We start from the raw sequence: 27,245 nt of genomic DNA, 5'->3' as shown, positions 1-27,245 counted from the left end.
CTCCATCTTAAATGTTGTCCCATTGCTTTCAGCAGGTGATCCCGGCCATAATTGAATCAAAGTGGCTTTAAAGTAGGGACACATTCATTTTTCAATACTAGAAGCTTACTGTTATTAACTTTCCTGAAATCATAGTCTCCGATTCCTCAAATCAGAAGATGGTTTAGCACTTCCAATTTCCACCATTACTACTGGACCAGTAACATTATCAAGCTTGTTTACTGGACAAATTACAAACCTTCAGACAGGTACCCACATTGGCTTCACACTGAGATAGCATCCTCACAAAGCTCCCTGCACTCTGTAATATGCTCTCAACTCCCCACAGCTTACAAAGTTTCCAATAACTCTATTGCTATAAACACTATTAAGATCAGGCTCCGATTCAGAAAACAATATGGCTTAGATATGTTCAAATAATGCACCAATCCTGAACAATCATTTATTTTCCAAAACTTATTCTAACCCGAAATTTCGCAGTGCCCTTAAAACAATGGATGACTTGTATGAGAATGGGGTTTTCTCTTCCTTTTCATCCCTATGAGCTAAATGCAACCTACTCAACATCCCTCTTTTTCACTTTTTCCAAATAAAACACTCAAAAACAATTTCAGCCCCCTGAATCTGTAATTGATCTGTTTCTCACACTTGACATTAGTCAAAAGTGGTTTATATCCCCCGTATCGTCCTATTAATTCTTTAAACCCTGCCCCCAATACTTTCCTAAAAAACTCCTGGTAGCAGAACCTGGGAATTGACAGACATGGCCTATTGCAATGCAAGGTACTCAAGATACACAAATCACACTTTACCAACCCCAAACTGGCAAAAAATATATCAAGATGGAAGCGATGCTTTTGACAGATGTAAGCAGTCTTCAACCAATCACTTAAACATGTTCTGAACATGTTCTGACTGACATTTGGTCAAATGTATTCGAAACAGGCCCTATGCACAAATACAGATCCTAATTCCTTTCCTATCTCTATTTAGTTTCCACCCAACTCCAAACATGCCTACCACCATGAAGCATGTCATTGCCTTTACGACTCTATGAACCAGACCTGCCATTCTTCTAAAATGGAAACATGCCTAACCCCCAACACACAATAGATGGCTTTGGGGCATTTTATAATATATAAAACTTGAAAGGTTAAGATTCTCAATGAAAGCACCCCTGCAGTCTTTTCATAAGACCAGTGGCCCCCTTCTAGACTTCATTAATGACCTTATTTTCACCACTGGCGCTGATGGTGCCATTTGAGTGGAGCCTGTCAAAATGAGGGGAAGACACCTCTATTACCCATACATTTCTTTCAACCTCTGCTTTTTCTACCTTGTGTCTACTCTCTATGTCCTTTATCATCCTTGCCCTGTCCTTTTTATTTATTTATTATTATCCTTTTTTTGTTTGTTTTATCATATATTTCTGAACCTTTATTGGTATACATGTCTACTTATTTACTTGCTACTTAACGTCCTTCATCCATACACACCTCACTGTATAACTTTTTTCTATTTTATTTATTTTGTAACTTTTTTACTGACCCTAACCCTATTTATGCATTTTATTATTATGTAGCTATATAGTTATTTACTTATAAGTATTTATTTATACACCCCAAAATCCCAATTTGTAGGGTTTTGGGTGGGGATGGGGAGGGGGTTGGAAAGTTTTCAACATGAAGAAGGGTTGGGGAAATGGGATGAGGGGAGGGATTCAGGTTTCTCTTAAGACAGACCCGTTCCAATGTCCTCTATTTGCTAAAGTGCTCTGTCTGCCAAGAACCCAATAAAAAGATTTGGGCCCAGAAATTTAAGGTGCATTTTCTAATTGCTAGGGCTGGGTGATAGGGCTTCAAATCAATATCCGAATAAATTCAAACACTTGCCTTGATAGTCATAAATTAACAATAATTTATTTTATGCGACAGAATGGCCATGCATGAAGGAAAGCTACAGGAGACGGAGATGTCAAACTGAACCGGAGCAGACAAATGTATCTTTTTACAGGGTACAGCTCAAGAGCACATGTAGTGGGGGTACGATTTTTACAATTAGGTCTGTGAGGGGTTCTCAACATTGGAATTGGTAAAATAATGAGTGGATTCTTCCTTTATTGGTGCTAGAACACCCTTAGGATGAACATGCCAACCAAAACAGTTTATTAAATGACAGCAGGCCACACTGTTCCGCAGCAAACATACAAGCAGAGAAATAATCAGCTCCTATGATGTTCAGTGAACTCGGTGTGTGGCCATGTGCAGCTCTGGCACCACACACATCCAGGTTAGAGGTCAAAGGCTCTCCTAATGAGCAGTTACAAAGTCCTTAATTGCTTTCTGAGCCACGGGCAAAATGTAAGACTGAGCCTGAAGCAAAATGAATGCCAGTTTGTTGATAGAAACATAGCTGGTGCGTTACTGTGTACAGTGCAGTGATGTCCCTTTTGGCTTTAACAGGAAGCAGGGTGCAGTCCACTCCATCTGCTGAAAGGTCAGCTCTTCTGGAGAAGCAAGACAAGCCATACCCAGAGGAGGGAGGGAGAGAGTAAAGGAGACAAATGTATGGACACGCTCCATTTCACTTGGCTACGCCACACATACACACACATACACACACATGCACATACACACACATGCACATACACACACATGCACATACACACACATGCACACACACGCACACACACACACACACACACACGCACACACACACACACACACACACACACACACACACACACACACACACACACACAGCACAGCAAAGTGCAACATTAGGGGTCATTCACACAAAAAAGTGCCACTGGGGAGAAACACTTTCAACTCCATGCATTTCAATAGCAGGATGCGCCTGCCCGTGCTTGGCTGTGTGGCGCAGAACTGTGATGCAGCTGGTGCTTTTTTTTCTAACATAGAGTACAGAGTGATTTTTTTTTTTTTTTTTTAAATAGTTCAATTTTTGAGGCACCGCAGTGCAGATTACCTGTCAAACAGCAACAGGTGACCAACGGGTGATGAATAACAAAAGGGGAGAGGTTGTTTATTTTAGGTGCTTTCTTTCTTCCATTTCACCAGGACTCCTCTCTCCCTCTCCACGTCCCACTCGCAGTGGCATGGCTTGCGTCTTTGTTCTTCTGTGCACCTATATTTTCACTGTTTTGGAGGCCCCTTGAAAATGGCTTTGATCACCATAGTGAATCACAATCGTGTGTGTGTGTGTGTGTGTGTGTGTTCACATGTTTTCGCCTTCTCTGGAGAGTTACAAGAGGGTGACCTGCTATGGAACAGAGATGTGTGTTCAACACAGAGGCAAACACAACATGCACCAAACGAGCCAACATTTCTGCTCTCGAAACACCAATTTATGCTGGCAGTATAAAATGAACCCAGACAGGCACCCTCCCCTCCTCCAGCAGCCGGCCTGTCGACAGGCAGCACCACCTGGCTGACTGCTCGCTCCTCTGCCTCTTCCTCTCTGACACCCTGACAGCCAACTCCGGCTACCAGCACCAGACCACTGCCATTCCTGGCCTCCTGTCTACAAGGACAAGCTACAACGGCGGTAGATGACCAGATGGGATTCTGGGAAAATACACAGCATCTTATTTTGCATGGATCATAGCCAGGAGATATTAGAGGTAAGGAAAAAAATAACTAAAAATTAACTTAAAGCTTACATTTGTGGGTTACCAATGATTTTTTGACTCAAAAGAATATCACTAATGCAGTAAACAAATTGTTTCAGATATTTTCTACAGAGCGCAGGTTAAAAATGTGGAAACACTGAACACATTCATACCTAGTATGGTACAAGAAGCACTTTTTTTTTTTACACTTTCCGCAGGGCTCCTAAAATGAATTGTGAGATTTGAGGAGCTTAAATGAGACTGGGGTATGATCTATCTTGGGAAACCATATCAATTTCTTCAGCCTTTCATCATTTCCTAACCAACAGTTGCCCTGAATTGGCCCCACAGACAGGCACTGACGTTATGGGAATACTTTGAACACAGTACATTTGTTGCTTTGCCATTCAACAGTACCATCACCAAGGCTTACTACTACTGTAAGTTATGGAGATAGTTTGTGGCAAGTGCTGCTTTTTAGTTTGAATTTTGAATGCTAACATTAAAACATATTTGAAGAAAAATATATGTATGTACACCAAAGTCCCAATACTTTGGATCAGAGTCACTGAATTCAGGTTTCACTCTGTTCCATTGCCACAGGTGTATAAAATCAAGGACAAAGCCATGCAGTCTGCCTTTACAAACATTTGTGAAAGAATGGGTTGTTCTACAGAGCTCACTGAATTCCAGCATGGTACTGTAATAGTAATGTAATAGGATGCCATTGTTAAAACAAGTCAGTTTGTGAAGTGGTATTATTGCAAAGTGGGAGTGTTTAGGAACCACAGCAACTCAGCCACCAGGTGACAGACCACGTAAAGTTACAGAGCGGGGTCGCTGACTGCTGAGGTCCATAGTGCGTAAAAGTGGCCAACGCTCTGCTGACTCAATAACTGCAGAGCTCCAAACCTCCTCTGGCATCAACATCAGCACAGAAACTGAGCGCTGGGAGCTTCATGGCATGGGTTTCCATGGCCGAGCAGCCGCATGCAAGCCTTACATCATCAAGCACAACGCCAAGCGTCAGATGGAGCGGTGTAAAGCACGCAGCCACTGGACTCTGGAGTGGTGGAAATGTGTTCTGGTGAGTGACCAATCACACTTCTCTATCTGGTGGTCTGATGGACGAGTCTGGGTTTGGTGAATGCCAGGAGAATGTTCCCTGCATGAGCGCACTGTGCCGACTGTAAAGTTTGGTGGAGGAGGGATAACGCTATGGGCTTGTTTTTCTAGGATTGGCCTTGGCCCCTCAGTTCCAGTGAAGAGAAATCTTAATGCGTCAGTTTACCAAGACATTTTGGACAATAATCTGCTTCCAACTTTATGGGAACAGTTTGGGGGAAGGCCCTTTTCTGTTCCAGCATGACTGTGCCCCAGTGCACAAAGCAAGGTCCATAAAGACATGTTTGGGTGAGTTTGGTGTGGAGGAACTTGACTGGCCCACACAGAGCCCTGATCTCAACCCCATCCAACACCTTTGGGATGAACGAGAACGGGGGTACACTCAATACACACTCCAAAATCTTGTAGAAAGCCTTCCCAGAAGAGTGGAAGCTGTTACAGCTGGAAAAGGTGGACCAACTCCATTTTAATGGCTATGGATTTAGAATGGGATGTCATAAAAGCTCCTGTAGGTGTCCCAATACTTTTATCCATATAGTGTGTATATGCATAAATAATCTTACTCATAGTCACTCTCTTTGGCTGTTATAGTTTTTTTCCACTATTCTATCCCTAGCCCAATCAGGCTATGCCATTATGTTTCAACACATCCAATCCCTCTGTTTCTGTCTCTCTCCCTCTTTCCTTACACACATGCACACTGTTTTACCTGCGTTCACTCACTCACTCAAACACACACAAACACAGTCCCCGCTGTCCTCATTACATCCTGCTCTGGAGGGAGAAAAACACAAATACACTGCAGGACACTGTTTTGCTGACCAACAAAATTAAAAAGGCCATCATTCTTACAGCAATGTCCGGATCAGCTCCCCATGCGTCTGCTGTTCAGGACATTCAGGGCTTGTTTGTTTGCAGATCTGACCAATGCCTCCAACACTATTTTTAATCAAATACCCCCTAAATGGAACAAAGCTCACATTTTTGTGCAATCCATCTGTCAAGCAACATGACATGATGTCTTTGCGTCTGTGTAACTACAGGTATGTGTGTGTCCAACTCTGATAGTTATGGCTTTTTGTGTTTTTTATATTTTTATCATGACTTGTGTCACCTTCAGTAGCTGTGTCTTGTTTTAACCTGTATGTGCATGTGTGCTTATGTAGTCTGTATCCAGTCTCTGGCAGCCATATCTCATGGTTGATAGAAAAGTTTCAGCTAATTTCACTGGTCTTTAAATTGCTGACATGACTAAGTTTCAATCACAGGTCTAAAAACTGACATACAGCAGAAGAGGCATGTGCATGTAACAGCTGTTCCTCAAACATCATCTGCCTACATAAAACGAAACCTCTTCACTTTTCCATCACGTCTGGAAAGTTGGACGCTAGTTCAATAAACTTCAACAGCTGTTTAAATCCTTCACTGTCAATTAAGTGGCACTTGGTGTCATATTTTTAACAAGTTGAGCTACTTGGACAGACTGACACTGCTTGGACAGGGTCACATCTGTAGCAAGTCATAATAAAAGATACAACTAGCTAATACACATTGCCTTCTTTTATCTGTACTTTTGTGTGTCGTTCATTTACATCTTCTTCCAATGACACACGAATATTCACAAAATACCTGTTATGTGGAATGTTCTGAAAGCCAATTTATTTCAAGACAACATTTTTGTCTGTATGTAGCAGCTAGCAGAACTACCAGTGTCGAGTTTTCTTTATCTTCCAGGAAACCTGCTCTGTCAGACTGGTTGAAACTACCACACAGGCAAACAGTGATAGCTCCATTTCATCAATGTTCTTCCTCTGGTAGACATATTTTGATTGAAATTGATTTTTTTTTTTTTTTTTTTTTAATTATTTAAACAATGTTTCGACACTATATTATGACACTGTAATATTACATTGATAAGCTGTGAAAATTGACTGCATCATTTCTGGGCATAATCATCTGTGAAGGCTAAATCAGAACAAACAACCAGAACGAGGCTTTTGAAAGGCTGGCCAAGAGTGTGTGTCTGTGCGTCTCTCTAACCTCCAGTAGCTGGGTCTTGTCATACTCTCTGCGGTGCTGGTAGATACACTGGCTGAGAAGGGAGTAGAGTCTCTCCAGCTGCTCCACACTGTGGCCCTCACTCTTCTTCACCACCACGTCCAGAAGAGCCTGAGGGGACAGGCAAGCAGATATCCACAATGCATTAGACAGATACAGTAATTAAGATTAATTTCCTCTTGCATATATAAACATATAAAAAATCCTGCTGCAGAGATAAACATGATAGTTATATGAACATTTTATGTATGGAGTAACACTCATAAAAAAACAGAGACACAAATGCACAGACATACAGTACTGAATAACTGGTCACACAAGCACTGACACGAGCACAGAGATGAAGCATTTGGGGGTCAGCTGCATTCAAAAGCAATTAAGATCAGAGTGACAGCTAATTATGGCTAATCATAATTAGCACCAAGTTTACATTTCACCACTACTTTAATTAAAACATTCTGGACAGTCAAAGGCCCTTTTAATTGACCTGTTCCTCACATTTTACCCAAGCAAAGTCTGTGTGTATACGAGTGTGTGTGTCTGTGTAAACCCAGAGCTCATCAAAATGCATGGACTGAAACAGCAATCACTCAATGATTCAAGTTACAGTCATTAGACACAAGGCAAACAGAGAAACCTCAACAGGAATATAATGTGCATGTGTGTCCATTGTGTGTGTGTGCGCGCGTGTGTGTGTGTGCGTGGGGGGGAGGGGTTGAAAGAAAGAGAGAGAAAGAGATTGCACGTGTGGTGGAGCAGTTCAACACAGAAAACCATGACAATGTCAAGATTAATAAAACGTGAATATTTGTCAAATCCTTTCATCAGTGAATAATGAGATAATTACCCTCGGCAAAAATGTCTGGCTTTTGAGAAGTTACAGAAGCAAAAAAGGTTAGCATCATCTGAATCACAGTAGCCTGCTTGAAATTTATTTCTGTTTGAATGACAGAAACTGCTGCCTTGACAAAAGAACCAAGTTACTGACTGAAGATTCATTTCCATAGCAACTTCAGAGGAAACTTACTCCCAGGCTAGACTTCACTGATGACCAGAAATATGACCTTTGGAGGGGTATTTCACTTTGGTAGGACGTTTTCACTTTTTAGCGCAAACACCTCTAATGGAGTTCAGGAGAAGTCAACCTCAAACATCGGCTGCCCTGGGGATCCGCTGTCACCACTGGCAGTTTTTTGCCCCAAGCTTTCTACATCACTATTGTGAACGGGTAAAATTACTTCTTAAAAAGTAAGGCTGGAAACATGAAATAACATCAACTGCATCTAATATGCTATGTTATGATACTGGAAGACTCAGCTTTTTAGTTAAATCCCAAAATGACGGTAAGTGGCAGTGTCTATTGTGAGAATTTTTAATGAAAAAAACTCCTAACAGCTATAGATTATTATCTTTTCAATTTTACTTAATCATTAGTGGAAGCCTAGAAGTTGAATAATGCCCATTACTTCGCAAGTATAATGTATTTATTGCCAAAAATAGAGACACTTTTTTTTAGTTGAAATGAGATTTTTTGCATTACAGAGACTTTGCCCAATCCTCTTAAAATAATCCTGCGACCCCAGGTTTAGCTTCACTGCACTAAGAGAGGGAGAGGACACCTGCTACAGGATGAGATTAACACGTTTGGTACGTCTTTGGTTGCAACAGCAATAGCACATTTCTTTCATAGTCAGCATTTGTTCAGGATGTCAATTTTCACATGAATAGGTTTTCCCTTTTGAGGACAACAAAGATAAAGTCAACTTGATATACACAGTCAAAATGAAGAGGAAAGGAAAAGAGGAAAGGAAGCCATGCTTGAGGCAACAAAACCTATTTCCTACTGCTTTTAGTCATGTCATGGAAGACGGCCTTTTTTTTTTTTTTTTTTTAAACTCCATACTTTGCCAGCTTGACTTTCCAAATGGTGTTCATTAGACTGTACTTAATAGCCTGGAAAACATGACTTTAAGTAGATAATACCTTTCAAGTATTCACACTTCCTTAACTTAATCTGGCAGAGTAGGAGGATTCACCAGTCATTTGTCTTTGACATAAAAAATAATGCTGTTTTTAGAAAAATCCACCTGGCCAATCTAACCACTGCTGTCCGCTTGATAAATGAAAGATGCATACTAAAAGCTAAAACCACTTAAAATGGAATGCAGCACTATGCTTTGAGGTAACCCATAAGGACTTTCTCTAAATATACATTATCAGTGTTAAATGAACTGTGATAACGATTATCAAAACTACCTTCTAGACTTGCTGAAAGCTGCTGTTCATCAGTTTATTTTATAAGCTTCCTTCCCTGGTGATTACACAGTGCCATTTAAATGTCTAACCTGAAGGCAGCCCTCAGGTTTCATGGTACACAGAGCCATGAGAGCTCCCAAACTGGACAAAAAAGCACATCAGTGAGCTGCCATTATAATTAATTTGAGCTTTAATTAGCATCAAAACACCCACTCCAAGATTTAAATAATAAGGAGAAATTTCTCCTGACCAGTCAAGAGATGAAAACTTACACTGATAAAGTTTGGACACATGCCTTAATGAGTCACTGCTCCAAACCTTTGACTAATTAAGCCCTCACTGTACTTTAACTCCCTTTTTCACTATGCTGTTTTATTGCTTCTAGTGTATCTCATTCCTTTATAGTACACCTCCTCACCTCTGGCCTACTGCAATGCTTTATAGTGGCACCTCACCTCTCCAACTCCATTTTTACACAGCACTTTACTGCCAATCCTTTTTTTGTTAATCTTTCTCCACTCTCCTTGTTCTTCTCTTCCCTACTGTGTTCCCTCTCTCTTCACCCCCTTATTCTCCTCTTACTGTTAGCCAGCTGATTGCAGCAGTGTACTTCCCAGCCTTGGTCAGCTTAATCAGGATGCCTGTGACAGTGTGGGGTAAATGGTGTGTGTGTGTGTGTGTGTGTGTGTGAACAGGCTCAGTGATTGAGTGAGCTCATGGCACACAAAAGGGCAGTAATCCCATGCGTTAAAGGGTGCTACTGACATGGACCATTTAACCTCACCCCCACTAAACTCTAAACTCCCTGCTCCATCTCCCTCCCCATCTTTACTCACATCTCTATCCATCGCCATGCTGCTATGGACTGCGCATGGAGCTGGGGAGGCTGAGAGAGAGCAGAAAGAGGAGAGGTGGGGACAGCCGGGTCAAGACTTGCCTGGACAGCCCCACATAAACTGCTTATTTTCATTTTCACACGTGACTGTTTTTAAATTGATGGAACTGGCAGTGGCTTCACTTAAAGAGGCAAAAGCCAGACAGCTCAAGCATGCCGACACTGAGCTGAAAACTAGAATTGAACTCACTAGTTGGTGTCTGGACACTGTTAGTCTGTGTTTAAATACATACATGTGCAAAGCAACTTTGTTTCCGTGACTGGTCGGAAACAGGAATGGCCAGCATTAGTCAGCTCCCTGATTATCTGCAATTTACTTTTGACATGCCCATATCCTTTTAAGAATGGTTACTGCACACTAATTACTTCAATGATAAACTTTAAATAAAAAAGAAACTGTGACCTAAAATACAAGGATTTATATGGCTGCAATTAAGGATTATTTCCACAGATAGATAATTTCTTGATCAACAGACTTATTTTGTGTATAAAATGTTACAAATAATTATAAGTTCCTTTCCCAAGTTACCAGAGACAAAAGTAGTATTTTAAAATTGCTTGCATAGTTTGACCATCTGCCAAAATAAAAGTATTAATTTTATAATGATATGAAATGGAGAAAAAGCAAATAAACCATTAATTACTATCAAAACTGTTTTTAGCCCCTCTGAATAATAGTCTTTTTTAAAAAACATGGCTAATGATTTTGATTGGTGTGGGTGTGTAGTCAGAGGGGATAGAAACTGATTTGTATGACAGGGTCACTGAACTGGAGCAGCGGCTGATGAGACCCTGGAAGCTGACAAGAATGACAGAGAGCCCTGTCTCCCCAGAGCGACGAACACTCTTTGAATAAGATGACTGTGCTATGGCTGCAGAGCAGAACAAGACAAAATTTTGACTAAAAGGAGACAAAACATCAAACATCAACTAACCAAAATCCAATACAGTGGTAAAAGAGGAATGATAAGTATTTCCAGAAACTCAATGTCCTTGCTAAACAGTCCCTCACCATTCCTGTAACCTCTATGCATGCTGAGAATGACTTCTATCATGGAGTTATGTGATAAACAGACTCTGCATTCTTCAACCAAAAACAGACATGCTTGTTTTTCTTCACAAGAACTACACTCAAACATATTGAGGTAGGTAAGTTTCCATTTCTTTAAAATTTCATTAGCCCTACTGGTGTAACTGACCAACACTTAGCATGGTTATATTACCAGAAATTAGCATCTATACATATAAAAAGTTTCTTTTGACTGCTCAATTCACCTCTAAATTTCATGTCACAATTTGATTTGATTTGTAAAATAAATGAAAAAGAAAACACCTAACTCATAGTGAGAAAAAAATCCAGATTGATAATTTAAATCACATTTAGGTGGCAATGAATTTCAGAAAGCAGCTGCAAAAGAGCTAGGACCAGTGACATGAGCACAAACTGTGGATGTTCACGTGGACAGTGAGCGAATACAGGTGAAACTGAACATAAATGATTCATTGGGATTCTGGAAAGGAACAAAGCACCAAGACACCTCACCATGAGGTGCTGCAGCTCTGGCATTTCACCTGCAACATATGGAGAAGATGATGTGCCTATTCTACTCACACACCAACAGCAATGCACAAGCATGCCAATACGCCTGACATTCCTTGGCCTTCTTAGCCCATGGCTGAGCTAAGATGATAACTGACAGACCACCTGCCGGGGTGGTGGGGAATCCAAAACCAACACTAGTTTAACTTTATCATGTCTCCCAACTTTCCCCCCCCCCCTGCCCTTCCTAAAACGGATTCTCCTACTAAAACCAGTGCTTGACTTTTAATGTTGCAGGAAAGATACAGGCTGCTAATAAATTGTTAGCCTTGTTAGATATTTAACACCGCACCCAAGCTGTGGTGCTTCCGACTGAACCTTCCTTTCAAGTGAAATGTTAAAATGTCATCCCATAAGTCCAGTGGTCTCCCAAAAAGTAGACAGGTTAAATGCTGACATTACATCATAAGCAGATATACACTAGAAATGTCATTTGCTGTTCAAAAACAACTTTGCAGTTGTTCTGCATTGACGAAATGGAAAAAATGGTCCTGCAGTGCGTTATGGTTTCTTTGTGGTATCTCTTGTATGCCAAATCTATTCCAACTTGCCAAACAAGCCTCCTGTAAACAAACATATGTGGATATTGAATGTTACAACACAAGTGCAGAGGCCTTGGTCTTTTAACAGAAATGGCTGCTATGCCAGCTTTGTGTGTGTGTGTGTGTGTGTGTGTGTGTGTGTGTGTGTGTGTGTGAGGAGAGGGAGAGAGAGAGAGAGAGAGAGAGAGAGAGAGAGAGAGAGAGAGAGAAGCCTTCCTCTGTCGCTGAGGAAGAGAAGGTTATAGGCAGAGTGAAGAGGAAAACAACGAACTCAACAGCCACCGTCACAAGGGACACTGTTAAGCCTTCAATATCTGCCTCAAAGAAAAGAGAAATTCCCCCCTTTTTAACTTTAATTTCTGTCTCAAACACTACCAAAGAGATGAATAATAAATGATCCCTGCTTTGCAAGTAAAGATACCATGGAATGATTTGGGCGAGGACAGAGAGTGGAGGCGTTGCTAGTGGAGAGATATGGATGGTGGTTTGCTTAATTTTCAACATCTCTGAATGGAATATGGGGCTGGAGGGGGATGCTGAGGACGATAGTAAATCATGAGTATTACAGATTGCTCACACACACTCACACACAGTTGGGTAACACAATATAGATGAATCAAGCTGTGCTGAGCCGTGGCAACTAACTCAGTGTCACGAGAAAATTCCATGGTCATCCCTTTCAGCAGGGCAGGCGTAAGCCCTGCCAGCAGGAGAAGGGCTGAGGAGTCATCCTTAAAATGCAAGGGTTGCCATCACTTCCAGCACAAGTGACTCTGGGCAACCCTGAGCCATTTGATAGCTGTGAATTCTGAATTGTTCAGCGTTAAGGAGGGAAGGGCATGTGGCTTGATGCAGCTTGTAAATGATAAACAGGTGCTAGAGGTTGACCTCCAGTGTGAGTGAGTAAAGAGAAAGAGACAGGGAGAGAGAGCTTGAGTGCTTGTGTGTGTTTAAACAGAGGTGATATTTGGCACTGAAAGACAATGCATTGAGTATATCAACACATACTCTCCATCTGGAACATTTTGACATGCATAGCTTGAAAATCTGATGTAGGCCTCTAACCCAAGTTGGCTCTACCTGACAGCTGCTTGTAAATGGCAAAACCCCTGCATATCAAGGGATTTACAGTAATCAGGTGACTTGCAGGGCATTAGGCTTTCAGCCACTAAAGAAAGCCTCAGTTTGTATCTGCTATCAATATACAGGCTGTTAATGGTTTCCATGGTAACTGACAGAAAATGCCAGTCATTACCTGAAAGGAAAGGAATACTACCTGGGCACTTGGTGCATATTGTGACTTAAAAAAGTTAGATAACTACCATTTGTCTGTTTCTTGGTTGTCGTACAGTGTTTAAAACATTCCCCTTTATTATGTATTTCTCCCTGAACTAGTCACCAGTAAATGAAATGTCAACCTCTTTGCAGCATGCTCTTTCCAATTTTTATTGCCAAAACACAATATAATGATTTTGCTTCCAGTCATAGGCCAATGCTGGTGGTGACTATTTCTCAAGGTTAACAAAAGCAAAGTGATGCATTTTAAATATTCTTTTCATCTATAACTAATCCAGACTATTAAATCCCACACAATCCAATCACCTTTAGCACATAAACTAGGAGGGAGAAGGGAGTTAGATGCCTGAGACTGTGAGCACAGCAAAAGGGCACAGTAAACCACAAGCTTGGTGCGTGGGCAAACTACTGTATAAGCACTGGCTTGCTTCATTACACCCACCCTGAGCACAACCATGAACAAAAGGCTAATGCTTTCTATGTACTTCACTCTTTTTGTGCTAAGCAGCAAAGTGAGCCCCTGCAATGGATGATATTGAGTTTACTGTGTGTCAAGAAAGAACAAACAAGAGTGACTTGTTTTGAGTCCTAAATACCATTGACAAGCTCAAGATTTGGCTTAGTGTATATCCTTACAACATAAAATGTTTTAAATATCTTGTTTGATGACAACTCCCACTGCATGTTTGATCTGCCTGCGTGTATGGCCAAGGACAACATGTTTATACTGTGTGCTCACACTGTCCAGTCTGATCTCACAATTCAATTCAATCACAATTCCTGGGTCATAATTTGGTTTAACTGGGTTTCAGTGATTAACTGCTATTGGTTTGATCAGTCTGTTTACATAATCGTTGGAATTATCAGTCAATATCTCCTTTACATTCCCTGAACTCAAAATGGAAGGCTTTATCAGTCAATATCTCCTTACTTTCCCTGAACTCAACACAGAATGTTTTATCAGTCAATATTTCCTTACTTCCCCTGAACTCAGCATGACAGGTTTTATCAGTCAATATCTCATTTTTCCTGAACTCAACTCGAAAGGCTTTATCAGTCAATATCTCCTTACTTGCCCTGAACTCAACACGGAAGGGTTTATCAGTCAATATCTCCTTACTGTCCCTGAACTCAGCTCAGAAGGTATGAATGTGAAACAAACTTCGTCTCGTCAGCAACAGCAGGTCTGCTTGTCTAAAGCTGTGCCTTGCTACCATAGCTAAAAAACAAGATCTTACCAAACAAATATACAGAAATGCACAGTAAACTTTACTGATTTAAGGGGGCTTTACTCATCAGCTGAATGTTTTGCAGATCTTTTGAATAGGTTAGTCTGTTAATGTCTGGCAAGTATTAAACACCAAGCAATTTTTTCTCTGGACCTGCTATGGAAAAGCCTACATAACAAACCATGCTGTAGATATGTCTTTAGAACTGAAATAGGCTATGGACAGAGCTATTTAATTGCTGCTCTAGAAATGTCTAGCAATACTCTGCACTGCACCCTGAGTGCACTGTGACATTGTGCTCACAGCAGAGCTGACTATAGCATATTTAGTGGCAAAAGCACTGGAACCATAGCATGACTGAAAACAATAATGAACCAATTATTAGAATTTGCTCACTGATTTAAGATAAGATAAGAATTGTGATTCTTACACAATTCGCCTTGATTTTTTCCCCAAACCCTAGCTTACACTCACTGTATGTGAGAAACGAACAGTTCTGGAATAAAGCCTTAATCCATTCAAGACAACATGGATGCACTCTGACTAAAAATACTGTTAAGCAAGCATGCTGCATGAAGATTTCTCAGCAACAGTAAAACTGAGTTTAAGCATATGCTCAGATCATGCAACTGACACCTAGAACAACAACAGCAGCAAAGGAAATACAAACAAAGCAAAAGCAGTTTCCCTAACATTAATTCTCCTCTATTATCTTTTGTCAAAGATTAAAAAAAAAAAAAAAAAAACTAAGCCCACCCACTCTCCCTGCAGAATACAGTAGTTGTGAAGATAACCAACAACTTAAACATACTCATGTCATTGAGAAACTGAAGGGAAGGGAAAAGGGTTTTGACATGCACAGAGTGTGGGAGTTGCTTATGGAGAGCGGCTCTGAGGAGGAATGAAGAGTGGCTGGTATGCATATGTTGTGTGATTTGTAGTATGACTGCAATTACAAGCAAATGGCCACACTGTCAGGAAATTAGTGGGAATGAAAATAAAAGATGCACTTCAAAGTTATCTATTTTTATTGACAATCAAATGCCAGTCCAGCGGTGTCTTTCTGAATAGATGGGTGGAATGGCTACTTCATTGCATGGGCCCCTGCTGTTATTAGTGCTAAAAATGAGGGGAGATGACAAACTGAAATAGGGCCATTTCTGTTGACAGGCATCTCTAAAAGAGGAAATCCTGAGATGCTGTAATAGCTTAGTATCAAGCAAAAGGACTCTTTACTGTGCCAGAAACTAGAAAGACTGGTTGTTTGCAGCTGCGGAGAGAAAACTGCATAGCAGACGGTAATCTGTGTGTTCTTGGTAAAATGGGGGAAAAAATTGCTGGACCAGATTGGATTCCTTGTTACTGGATTCTCGTCTGCAATCTTCAGTGCTGCTTCATCCGGTCCATCTGTGGGCAAGTGTCTGATTATTGATGGAAGAAAGCAGCTGACAATCAGAGACATTTGGGAGTAGTGAAAGAAACATGTAAAAATATATTTATATATACTGAGGGATTCATTTTGCTCCAGACAGCATCAGGCATCATTTAAGTCAGCCTAGCAATAACAAAACTTGATTTTAAGGGAATCACAAATGTGCTGTGTCTCTGAAAGATGGGCTGTGAATACTGAAATAACATCTCTGTCCTACAGGCTCTGGGTGTGAGGTCTGTGAACAAACTCACAGTGTTCCGACTGTAGTTAATTCCAAAGGGATCTTCAAGCCCCCTCCATCAAGTTAAAAGTCAAAAATAATGAGCCCTCTACAATCAATGAACATGACTGAGGGAAGAAAGGAGGAACAGCACACCACTCACTCCAGGCCCTAATATGCATCAAGGCAGCATGCCAGTCCCAGCCCACCCAGCAAATATCTGCTTAAACGGCGACTCTCATCCTGCTCACCGGAAATTCAATTTGTTCCGTAAGCCAGGGATGAAAAAGCAATTATTCACACTCCCCTCTTTTCACGATCTGTTTCTTTAAGATATTTCCCCGACTTCCCCCTGCTAACAAATAAACCTTCAGATTAGTGCTGTGTGTGGCTGTTCACAGGGGCGGTCAACTGGAGCACTAAGATCAGGCCAACAACAAGCACTGTCAATCAGTTTGAGAGATGCAGTCAAGTTCGGGAGGACAAGATACGTACTACGCCATCCCCATCATCCCCATGGGACAGGGGTAAAAGCCACCAGATAATGGCTTGATAGCTGAATGTCACTTCGGAGCAGGCAGGAAAGAAGTAAGTGCATGTCAAAAGAGCACTTCTTTTAGACCAATTACACTACACAGACCATCCTCAAACCAAGTCCCCCGATCAGTGGAGAGGCACTGTCAAGGGAACCTATTGAGCCAAGGCTCCAATTTACACTTGGGGTATTAGGTGGTACCCTAGCGTGACTGTGCAAAGTGCCGCAGAGCCGCTTCACATGTTCTCTTTTCCTTGAACACGTCAATCAATCCTGGGACAAGTTGGCAGATCTAGTGGGGTGGAAAGAAGCTCATGTTTGAGTCATAGCCTTGTGTGTTTAAAATGTTGTAGGAACAACACCTGTTGATTGAGAGATGTGTAAATGCCCTACCAAAGTAATTGGCTCCCTCCCTGCTCAGCTGGTAGGGATACAGAATATCAATGGTTGAGAGATGAAAAGGGTAGAGAAGCGTCTGCATAACCACCACAGAGTGAACAGAGGGGAGGGATAAGCCTGGAAAGTTGGAGTTATCCATTTGATGACAGCGTGACACCTTCAGCACCAGAGCAGACCTAAGGATTCAGGGGAAGCTTGCAGCTGGTCTTCCATGATTGAGTGGCCCATTCCCCATACTTTAAATCCTATCCCTCATAAACACTTTCACCGCATCTGCTGCCTTTTAGGCCTCATTCAAATGACGGTAATATTTCTCATAGTCTGGATGCCAAAATTGACTACTTCCATGTTGCTTTTTCTAGGTTTGGATGCCATGGAGCAGTTGGAGGAGAAAGAAATGGATTAATGCTGAGTGCAGGAAGGCTTTTTACACGGACGCCATTATAGCGCCTGTGACAAGGATTAAGGAGGGGACACTGCCAGTTAGTATGCCAGCAAGAAAATGAGTGCGAGAAAGGCTATAGCTACCTCCACTGGCTCACTGAAGATAACATGAATGGTTAGCCTTCAAAGAAACAGGCCTAAGCTGGGTATGGCCAATGGCCACTACAGACTATTAGTACCATTTCTAACACCATTCAATTGGGGGACATAAACAGGCTGTTTTTTCGGCTGCTCTTGCATATTCATGACTATACAATAAAAATGTGAGGAAACATTCTATGGGAAAAAAGAAGAACAGACCTCCCGCAGTGAAACAGCTGTTTCTTTGAGGAAAAAAAAGAGGAAAAAACTCTCCAGCTCCCTTCATAAATACTGCAAACATAATTTAAACAAACACCCCTATGAACTTAAATAAGACAGAACAAAAACATATTGGTAAGATTTTTAGATTATAGCTCTTCTTTTCCATAATCACAGTCTAATTAGTCAGTAACAAAATGTGACAATTTGCCACAGCTGGTTCTGTTGCTACCAATAAGCCTATAATTCTCTCAATGTTGACCAATTTACTGGTGAGATTACAGGATTTGTTTGAGGCTTTCATTCTTTAGAGAAAAATAATATATTGTTAATAGGAATAAAAACGGGAACAAATCTCCTTCTTCCTTGTAGTATTAGTATTTTATATATATAAGCAGTGAAAAGTCAATATGTTTTGAAATTTGTAAGTTTTCGGTAGTGTTACTAGCTATGTATGGCAGTTTTTGCAATATCTGCTTATTTATTCATTAACTGAAAACATACTCCAATAACTACTCCAACATCAAGTCCCAAGATGGCAATTTTCACTGAGAGGAGCATCACTGATTGATCTCTCTAAAACTATGGTATCATGTTAGACATGTTCATTGTCAACCTACAAATAAACTCTCCAAATGACAGTTCTGTAAGTAAGAAGATAGCAAAAATATATGGTGTATGGTACTTTACCAATAGTCGCTGGTGGTCAATCACTAATGGCGGAGGGGGAGGGATTTGTTGTGGCTCCTCCTCCATCTTGTCAGCAGATCCCTTTGACTGTTCTGAATGGCTCTTCTTGCATTTCTTCACTTTGGACCCGCCTATGAATAGATGGGTGCATGATTAGTTGGAAGCAAGGTTAACAATTAAAGAAAGAAAGAAAGAAAAACAGTATGATTACAATAAGAGGAAACTGCCAAGTCTAAGGGACTAGCTAATGTTGAGGCCTCAATTTACTCTTCTCTTGCTGAGAAATGTACAAAGAGGAAAATTTCAGAGCACAAGGTCCATTAGCCATTTGCTCCAAGACTTCAGGTCTGGCATCTTTGCTGTCATTTTATTATGCTGTTCAAGAAAATCCAGGATGAAATGATGATGAAATAGTAAGTGAGAGGGTGGAGCATCTTGTTGACTACAACCTGAACTTGCGTGTGTTTTGTTGTCTTGTTGGGCCATCCTCTGATAGCTATTCCATATTATAGCAGTACCGTAACCCGAGCCTTCCAGCTGGCTTCTGCTAATCTCCAGCCAGACCACAGGCCCTTAATCAAACACACAAACTCATTGGTTTGTCCCAGACTCTGCTACACTCCACTAATTCAAGAGCAGAAAGGTTCACAGCAAAGAAAAAAATATGGCAGTCTCAAAGATATTGAGGTGGAGCAGGTGGGTGAAAAGGCCAGCCAACCTTTTGAATCTTTTATAGAAAAAAACGGAGAGAGGAGGTTTTTTTTTTTTTTTTTTTTTTTCTTGTTGGGGATACATCTCAGAGGGTGTGGAAATTCTACAAAGGTACATGCAACATCCAAACCCCTGGAATTCCTCTATTGAGATATACCGTCTGCTAAGCCAAGGGATAGCATTTTATATTCTGGATGACTTGTGTTGCATTATTCATGCCCTCCTCTCGATTTTAAAAGCCAAACCAGGAGTAAATCAAGAGTGCTGGATGACAATCAACAAAGTCATTCATCATCATTATTAAGGGGAAGGCTGAGCACTGTCGGAATGTGTAAGTGTCAGGCATTATTGTTTCTCTCCTGCATGAGTCCAATTTTCAATAACTCATTTTGAGATACCATCCGCATCAGAGGAACTGTGACTCATTTTGTTAAATCCTACTTTCATCGCATTTCTATGGCATGAATGATGACCATGTGAGATAAAAAGATAGGGTCCAGAAGAAACAGCTCAGCCCACCAGGTCTTCTTCTCCCCAAACAGACTTCCTTAAGACACAGCTCAAAGTTGTGTCAGCTACCGAAAAGGTTCATACACACAATGGCTGGCTTATCCAAATATTTCAAGCAGCCACTGTACATACTATGGTACAACTACTGACTATAATACATACACACTAACAGAATGGTTTCCTCTGGTATCCTGTTCTGCCACAAAATATTCATAAAAGTGATTTCCTTATCCTAGCTATTTTTCATTGCTGATGTCTTATGTCATTTCCTCCTGCCCAATTTACACATTATGAAGACATATTTAAACAGTTTAAAAAATACGGGTTGAATGCCAAAATGCAATGTTGAAAGACAGGATGGCGTAATGGTCAATACATGCCTGTATATTTTGCACATCTAAATTGGTCTAAATCTATATCATGTGGCTGCACAGATGTGAATACTCCCTGGGAAAGTGGTTCTCAACTGGAGGATTGTGGTTTTGGAGTGCAATAAATTCTGAATGGACTATGAATGTGATTTTTTGTTTGTTTGTTTTTTGCTTTGTTTTGTTTTCAAATGTAATTGATATTAGAGTAGCACTTCTATTTTGAACTATATTTTTCACTACAGCGTGTAAGTAACACTAGCTTCATAGATGGAGAGGAAACTGCAGTTCAAAACTCCACAACACAGCCAAACGCAAGTCTGACAATGAATATTTTAAACTTGGTTTTACTTACATTACATCAAGATCTCTTTATCTTTTTCAGAAAAGCAGCTAAATATTTTGTCCTGCAGTTATTATTAGGCCTATTAACATAGCCTGCTAGCCTACTGACAATAGGCCAACATTCGAATAAAACAAACAAACTACTCTTAGTAATCATGTTAAGACAAGACATAAGATAATGTTTTAACATGTTATTTCACACTGATTACTTAAAAAAAAAAAAAAAAAAGAAAAAAAGAAACTATTTTACAAGTGGCAGATCAGTTATCGGGATCCGTTGCCACCCCCAACGCTACATGGACTGCTAAAGCTGCTGACTGTGCTGCAGCCTGCCAAACAACACCGGCTTCTTGTGTTCAAGTGTTGCCCATCTGAACTGGGTCACTTTCTACCCTGTTGTAGGGCTATGGACGAATTAATCTTTAATTTCCCTTGGCCTTTTAAAAAAAAAATATTTCACTTTATCGCATTTCATTTAGGTCATTATGTTATCTATTTATTAGTTTATTTATCCATTTTTCCTTTATATGGTTTTAAGCCCTCATTGCACATTGTTTATTTTGTGTTGTAAAAGTTCAAAACACTATATCAGGAATGGTTCTCAGCAGCAGTTTATCAATATTTGATTAGTCTTTAAGGATTCTGTACAATTAATAAACATGAAAACAACTCCATGTTTTGATAAACTGTTATGTTAAAAGAGGTGGATCAGAGAAATCTGTAAGTCGAACTTTATACCTTCTTTGACTTGCTCTTCCTCAACAGTTTCTGTTATTGTCCTCCCATCCTGGGGAGGATGCTCCTGAGTTGCTTTGCTCTCATCTTTGTCTTTGTGCTCTTCCTGCTGTGGCTTGGCTGAGCCCTCAGCCATACTGTTTGGAGTCCTTTCCCCTGTCTCACAGCTTTTCTTGGGGCTCTGGGAGTCCAGGCTGTCCATAGATTCATCTCCATTCACACACTCCACCTGTGGCATTAGCAGATCCTCTGTGTGCTTAGGCTGGGCCTCAGATCTTTCAATCACAGGCTGCAAGTCAGCCTGCTTGGCCTGGCTGTCCCCTTCTGCATTGTCACTTCTGCACAGTAATTCAGAAGGTTTCTCTTTGTTTTCAGACTCCACCTCCTTGGCTGTGGGCTCTGCCTCCTTAGGGGCTGGCTCTTCTGGGGCTTCCTTGATCTCTGCAGGATTGGCTGGGGCCACAACAGGGGGCTCATTGGAGCTCTCCTCCTCTGTGGAGGGGGCATGAGGATGGTGGCCATTGGGCTGGGAGCCCATTGTATCACAAGAAGATTCCTCATCCTGTGTCAGACATGAGTCACTAGGGCCCGCTGCTTCCACCTCCGGCTCCTCTTCCTCCTCCTCTGTCCCTTTCTTGTAGCTCTTCTTCTTACGAATGATGCCCCGCCCCCAAGGTGGTCGCCGCCGAACCTTGCGCTTTAAATGATCTACAAACAGGCAGAAAGAGAAGAGAGAAATAACAGAAAGAACCAGATTAGTTCTGACAAGCATGAAACATTCCCAAATAACTTAGAGAAATTATAGTCATTGTCAAGTGTTTGATTTCAATTTCCAGACAATTTATGACTTGTTAAAATCATTAGATCTATAGCATCGTAACAAGAGTGGCAATATTTAAATTCATCTGAAACCTTTACAAATAGACACTTTCTGTCTCCACACAATCCCTCTCATTCATAGAAAATTAACTGGACACACTTGACAGTGTAAAATGAACAACTTTCAATTTAGGTGCCTAACAACCCATTTCCTCTTTCTCACACACACCCCTCTAACCACAGGGGTAAAATGAGATATCGGCTTCATTGCAATTGTTCATTATCCTCTCCAAGTTTGAAATTGCATATGTGCTTGCATCTGTGTGCACGGAATGTGTGTCTGGAGCAGAGGAGTCTCTAGGTCTCAAAGGGATATGGTGTGTATGTGTGTGTGTATGTGTGTGTGCATGTGTGCGTGCGTGCGTGCGTGCGTGCGTGCGTGCGCAATAACATGTGCAGGGGATGTTGACTACTACTAATAAAGTTTCCTTGCCATTTCCTTCCTCCAAAGGTTCTGACTAGTGGAACAGCAACAACCCCCTCCTCATAAAATACCAAAATCTGGCTTACTACTTTTGCTCCTACGGGGTTAGATGTTGACTGCGTATCACTCCTGCCGTTTGGCCTTAAAAGAATGCTGGCAAGTGGCGGACAGAGTGATTGAGAGGTCAAGAGCGAGTTAGATGAGGTAGTAGCCATGCTGCCACACGGATGAACAACATTGAAAACAGATAGTGGTTGGCAGTTTAAGGCAGGTGCGAGCTCAGCAATGTAGCAAGAATGCCCTATGGTGTGAAACATCAACAGGTGTGTTTCCAAAAATGCAGATATCAAGATGTGAGCAACAGAGCAACAAAGTGAGAGAGGAAGACAGAGAGAAAGACTGAGAAAGAGAGTCATATAGAAAGCACCACATGTCAGCTTCCTAAGTGTTTGATAAGTGGAATTACCATGACCTGTCAGTGAGCTTGACCCAACCCCAAAAAACCCTTTGGTGTTGGTATCAAAAGGCCTTCAAAGCTCAAGATCATCTGTTGGGTCACCATAGTCAGCATTTGACACTGCATGATAATTCTTTGCAACAACAGGGGGAAAAAACATCTTTGGTCTCAGATGTCTCTCCTCTCACTAAATCATTAAAAGCTGGCAAAAACTACCACATTTATTGTGTGTACTGCTGTAGTCATGGCTATATCAAAATGTTGTCTCCTAAAATATGATCAGTTTCACAAGGGCCCAGAGGATCACAGTAGACTCAATAAAATCCATACAATCCTGGCCATTATATAACTGTCAAGGTCCAATGTAATGATCTAAATCTGCAACTGTGGAATATCATGCAGAATCAATAGTCTATCATATGCTAGCCTGGTTCTCAAAGTATTAAAGTATTAGTGCCCCATCATATTATTTACCATAGAACTGTACATAACCACTATACGCTCAGAGTAAAGATTTGCCTCAGTACTAGGCTAGTTCCCTATCGATTCATCTTCATCCACACATTAGCCAGCAAGGCATGAATAGGCAACCCCTGACAAGAAGTCATAACATCCCTGCATGCTGTCTGTGAAATCCCTACTCTCTCTCATCATTTTTGCCCCTGCTCATCTCATCTTTCTACTCTAAAGATATGATGATGCACACTGTGCTTCAGAGGGAGTTAGAAAATGAATCCTTGTGTTATGAAGTACTTGCTTGGAAAAGGGAGGAGGGGGGCAGGAAGCAAAGCAACCACACTCACTGAAACTCGAACTTCGACGCCCACAAGGAAAGAAAAGTAGACAACAACAAAGAAAAGAGTATAGTCAGTCAACCACGGGGCGCTGATGGGCTACTGAACCTCCTCTTTAGTGACCCTCTTAATGAATACCAATGCAATTCCTCTTAGCCACAAGAGCGCCCTAGACAACCCACAGGGTATTGGACTATGCTTGGCGCCAACTAATGCTGTGCAATTAGTGCCACGAACAGCAACTTATGTGTGTGTACACGCCTGCCTCTGCATGAAGAGACATAGCCAAGCAGAATGTGATAGCAACGTACAGTTCCATTAGTGTAAGGGATTAAACAAAAAAAATCTGAGTGGATACATGTCTCTGACACACACTCACATTTTTAAACAATGTATAAATCCAATTTAATCTGTACCATTCCTGTCAACTATCCAGGTTCTCAAGCATTCAGCCTTATATCATTCAGAGCTCTGTTTGTTTTTATAGTGGTTGTTTTGTTGTTAATGTGGGCTGCATCTGACTCTGATCACCAAAATTATTCTTGCTTATCTCTCCTGTATCTGCAGCATTTCACGAGCCCACATTGTGAAAACATAAGTTTAACTTTCACTCCAAACAGCTTGCATCTGAAAATGTGTGTGTGTGTGTGTGTGTGTGTGTGTGTGTATGTGTGTGTGCAAGCTGTCATTTACACTTTGCAATAAAACGCGATCTCTGGATTCTGTTGCACTGTGATTGGATCTCAGCAGGTGGGTCATTAAGCGAGTTGTTGGGCAGTTTAGTAGGCAGGGTAAACAACAACTAAATCACTAATCACTGCAACTAAAATAACAAATAGCCTAAGGTATAACAAATAACTAATTTAGCTGTTTGAGTGTAAATATTTGCTAGATATTTCCTTATTCAGATGCTCACATATTCCTAGATATTTACTCCAGGATGACAAAAGGTTAATACAAAAAGCCTGATCAAAACCGGGATTTACAGCAGAGCTCAACAATGCATGGGCAACTGCCGTGGTTCCCATAGTAACCACTATGCACCACGTAAGCACTCCATTAGCTGTCCGCAAGAGTTACATGATAATCTACAGCAGGAAACATTCAGTGGAAAAGCAGGGCTGAATCTCCATGGATTGAGGAATGTTGGCGAAAACACAGTAACAGAAACTAGAAGAGTGGACCCAGTGGAGTGCAGATCTCCGTCAGGCGTATCTCCCCTCCCAAGCAAAACTCAAGAGAGACTCAGCAGCCAACTGTATTGTCAAATGCAACTCAAATTACAGATTAAATCACTGTATGACTCAAATATAATACAGTACAGTATAGAAAGTATTATGTGTGTGTGTTTGTTTGTTGGTGTGTGTATGTATGTGTGTGTATATATAATATATACACACACACGATATATATTTGATATATATACAATATATATTTGATTGTGTGTGTGTATATATACACACACATACATATATATATATGTATATATACATATATATACACACATATATACACACACACACACACACACACACACACACAAATATACACACACACATATATATATCAAACTACCAGTGCCTTGTTCTCTTTCTGTTTTACTTAACTATACACATTATACAAGCGGTCAGGAACCTATGGCTTACCAGCCATTCCTGACTCTTTCCCAGAATTCATAAGGCTTTCAACAGAAACTGCGTTTAAAAAAATAAATAAATAAATAAAAGAGTACTAATAACAAATAGTAGTAGTTAAAATAACAAAATTCTAGATTACTACTACCGTCTCTCTCACACACACACTTTACTCTGTGCATATGTGTGTCTACTCTGTGTTCTGTTGACTTTCTTCTTCAGCAGTGTGTTGTATAAACTCTCCCAACATAATGCCATGCACATCCTGCATTTTTTCCACCTGTGATCGTAGCTATCAGAAAGATCCATGGGAAGCCAGGTCGTAGTGATGTTTTCAATTTATGGGCGGATTTTATCTCCCAATTCTGTGCTGCATTTACACCTGGCTGTGACTGGATGAGTATGCAAGCCAGTCCGCATCATATGTTGTCTGACACAATCGGATTGCATTCCAAACATAATGCGTTCTGCGTTCATTTACACATTGCATTAATGTGTTTTTCCTTATCCGGATAACATAACCAGATACAGATCACATGTTAATACAGGGTGTAAATGAGGCCTAAGTGTGTACTCTGCCCCTTTGTCCATGCTGACACTGAGACACAATATAACCTAGCTGTCAAGATAAAATCATCTCCACATGGCAAGGCGACAGCACAGAGCATAACATAAATGCAATGCCAGTAGCCTTATGGAAATACAAGTCCAAAGACCACTAGCACAATAATTTTTCATTTATGTCAAACTTGTTTTAGCAGATTTAATTATAGCAGTGGAATGATGCCTTAACCCTTAAAGCTGAGGACATAGGAGAAATGCTTATTTTCTGTTTGATACAGGTTAATCATTTATTTCTTTGTTCTTTGTGATATTATTCATTTTTTTTTTTTAAAAAAAAAACAGTCTTAAGTAATTGTCCCAACTGTAGTGCCTCGTACACTACATGATTTTAAATGCAAAACATTAATGGACAGGTAAACACTATTAATGCAAAACTTATTTCTAAACAAGTTACAAGCTAATCTTAATTTTGTTTTGAGTTTTACTTTTCATCTAAAAGAAACCTGTTAGGAGACTAGCGTGACAATGCTTGTGTTTTGATGTTTGTTACATCCTTTGCAGTTCAAAGGCAATTCTACTGATTAAGCCTACTTCAAATACCAAGAATAGAGCCCTTAAAATATGCAAAAGAGCTCTCAATTGGTGCTTGTGGTGAAAAGCAGAGGACTTTTCTCAATCAGCCAGTTTCATGTATCGTTGTGAAGAAACTTGCTCTTGCCTCCTCTTGTTTTTCCAGGAGTTATGAGGGAATTAAAATCTCACAGTAAATGTTTTCTACCTTAGAAGTGGAATCTATGTTAGGCTGACCGTATAAACTCACATTTACATATGCTGGAACATTGCCTTCAAATTTTCAGGGGCTATACCTTTACATTTTAGGGAGGCTATAGGACATGATCCATAAATGAATGTGTTCACATCACAGGCAAGAGGAAAAATGGCAATCTGCATTATCTAAATCTACAGAGGTGAGTATTTAAAACACTTTAAAGAGGACAGAAAGAGGGCAGATTTCCCTGTAGTCTGACTGGACGTCTAGCTGGCTATAATATCCATGTCAGGGCTTGGAACAGGTAAATGAGGAGGACACAATGAGTGGGGGCATTGCTCATCGGTCACAAATGACTATGACTACTTACAGTATCTTCTAGCACCAGACTTGGTACTAGATA

General features: G+C 40.7%; 1 protein-coding gene across 2 annotated transcripts in view; it reads right to left on the bottom strand.

The window, feature by feature from the left end:
* atad2b (ATPase family AAA domain containing 2B) overlaps positions 1 to 27,245 on the bottom strand; it is a 104,775-nt gene that overhangs the window by 6,776 nt on the left and 70,754 nt on the right. For both annotated transcript variants that reach the window (XM_030047291.1, XM_030047292.1), the window contains exons 25-27: positions 21,325 to 22,029; positions 18,653 to 18,783; positions 6,797 to 6,925 (exon numbers count right to left, since the gene is read on the bottom strand). In XM_030047291.1, the coding sequence (XP_029903151.1) occupies positions 6,797 to 6,925; positions 18,653 to 18,783; positions 21,325 to 22,029 (965 nt within the window). The remainder of the gene's footprint in view (positions 1 to 6,796; positions 6,926 to 18,652; positions 18,784 to 21,324; positions 22,030 to 27,245) is intronic.

Source organism: Myripristis murdjan, chromosome 24, assembly GCF_902150065.1.
Source record: "Myripristis murdjan chromosome 24, fMyrMur1.1, whole genome shotgun sequence".
In the NCBI taxonomy this organism is placed as follows: Eukaryota; Metazoa; Chordata; class Actinopteri; order Holocentriformes; family Holocentridae; genus Myripristis; species Myripristis murdjan.
This window is presented reverse-complemented; position numbering and strand designations above follow the sequence as displayed.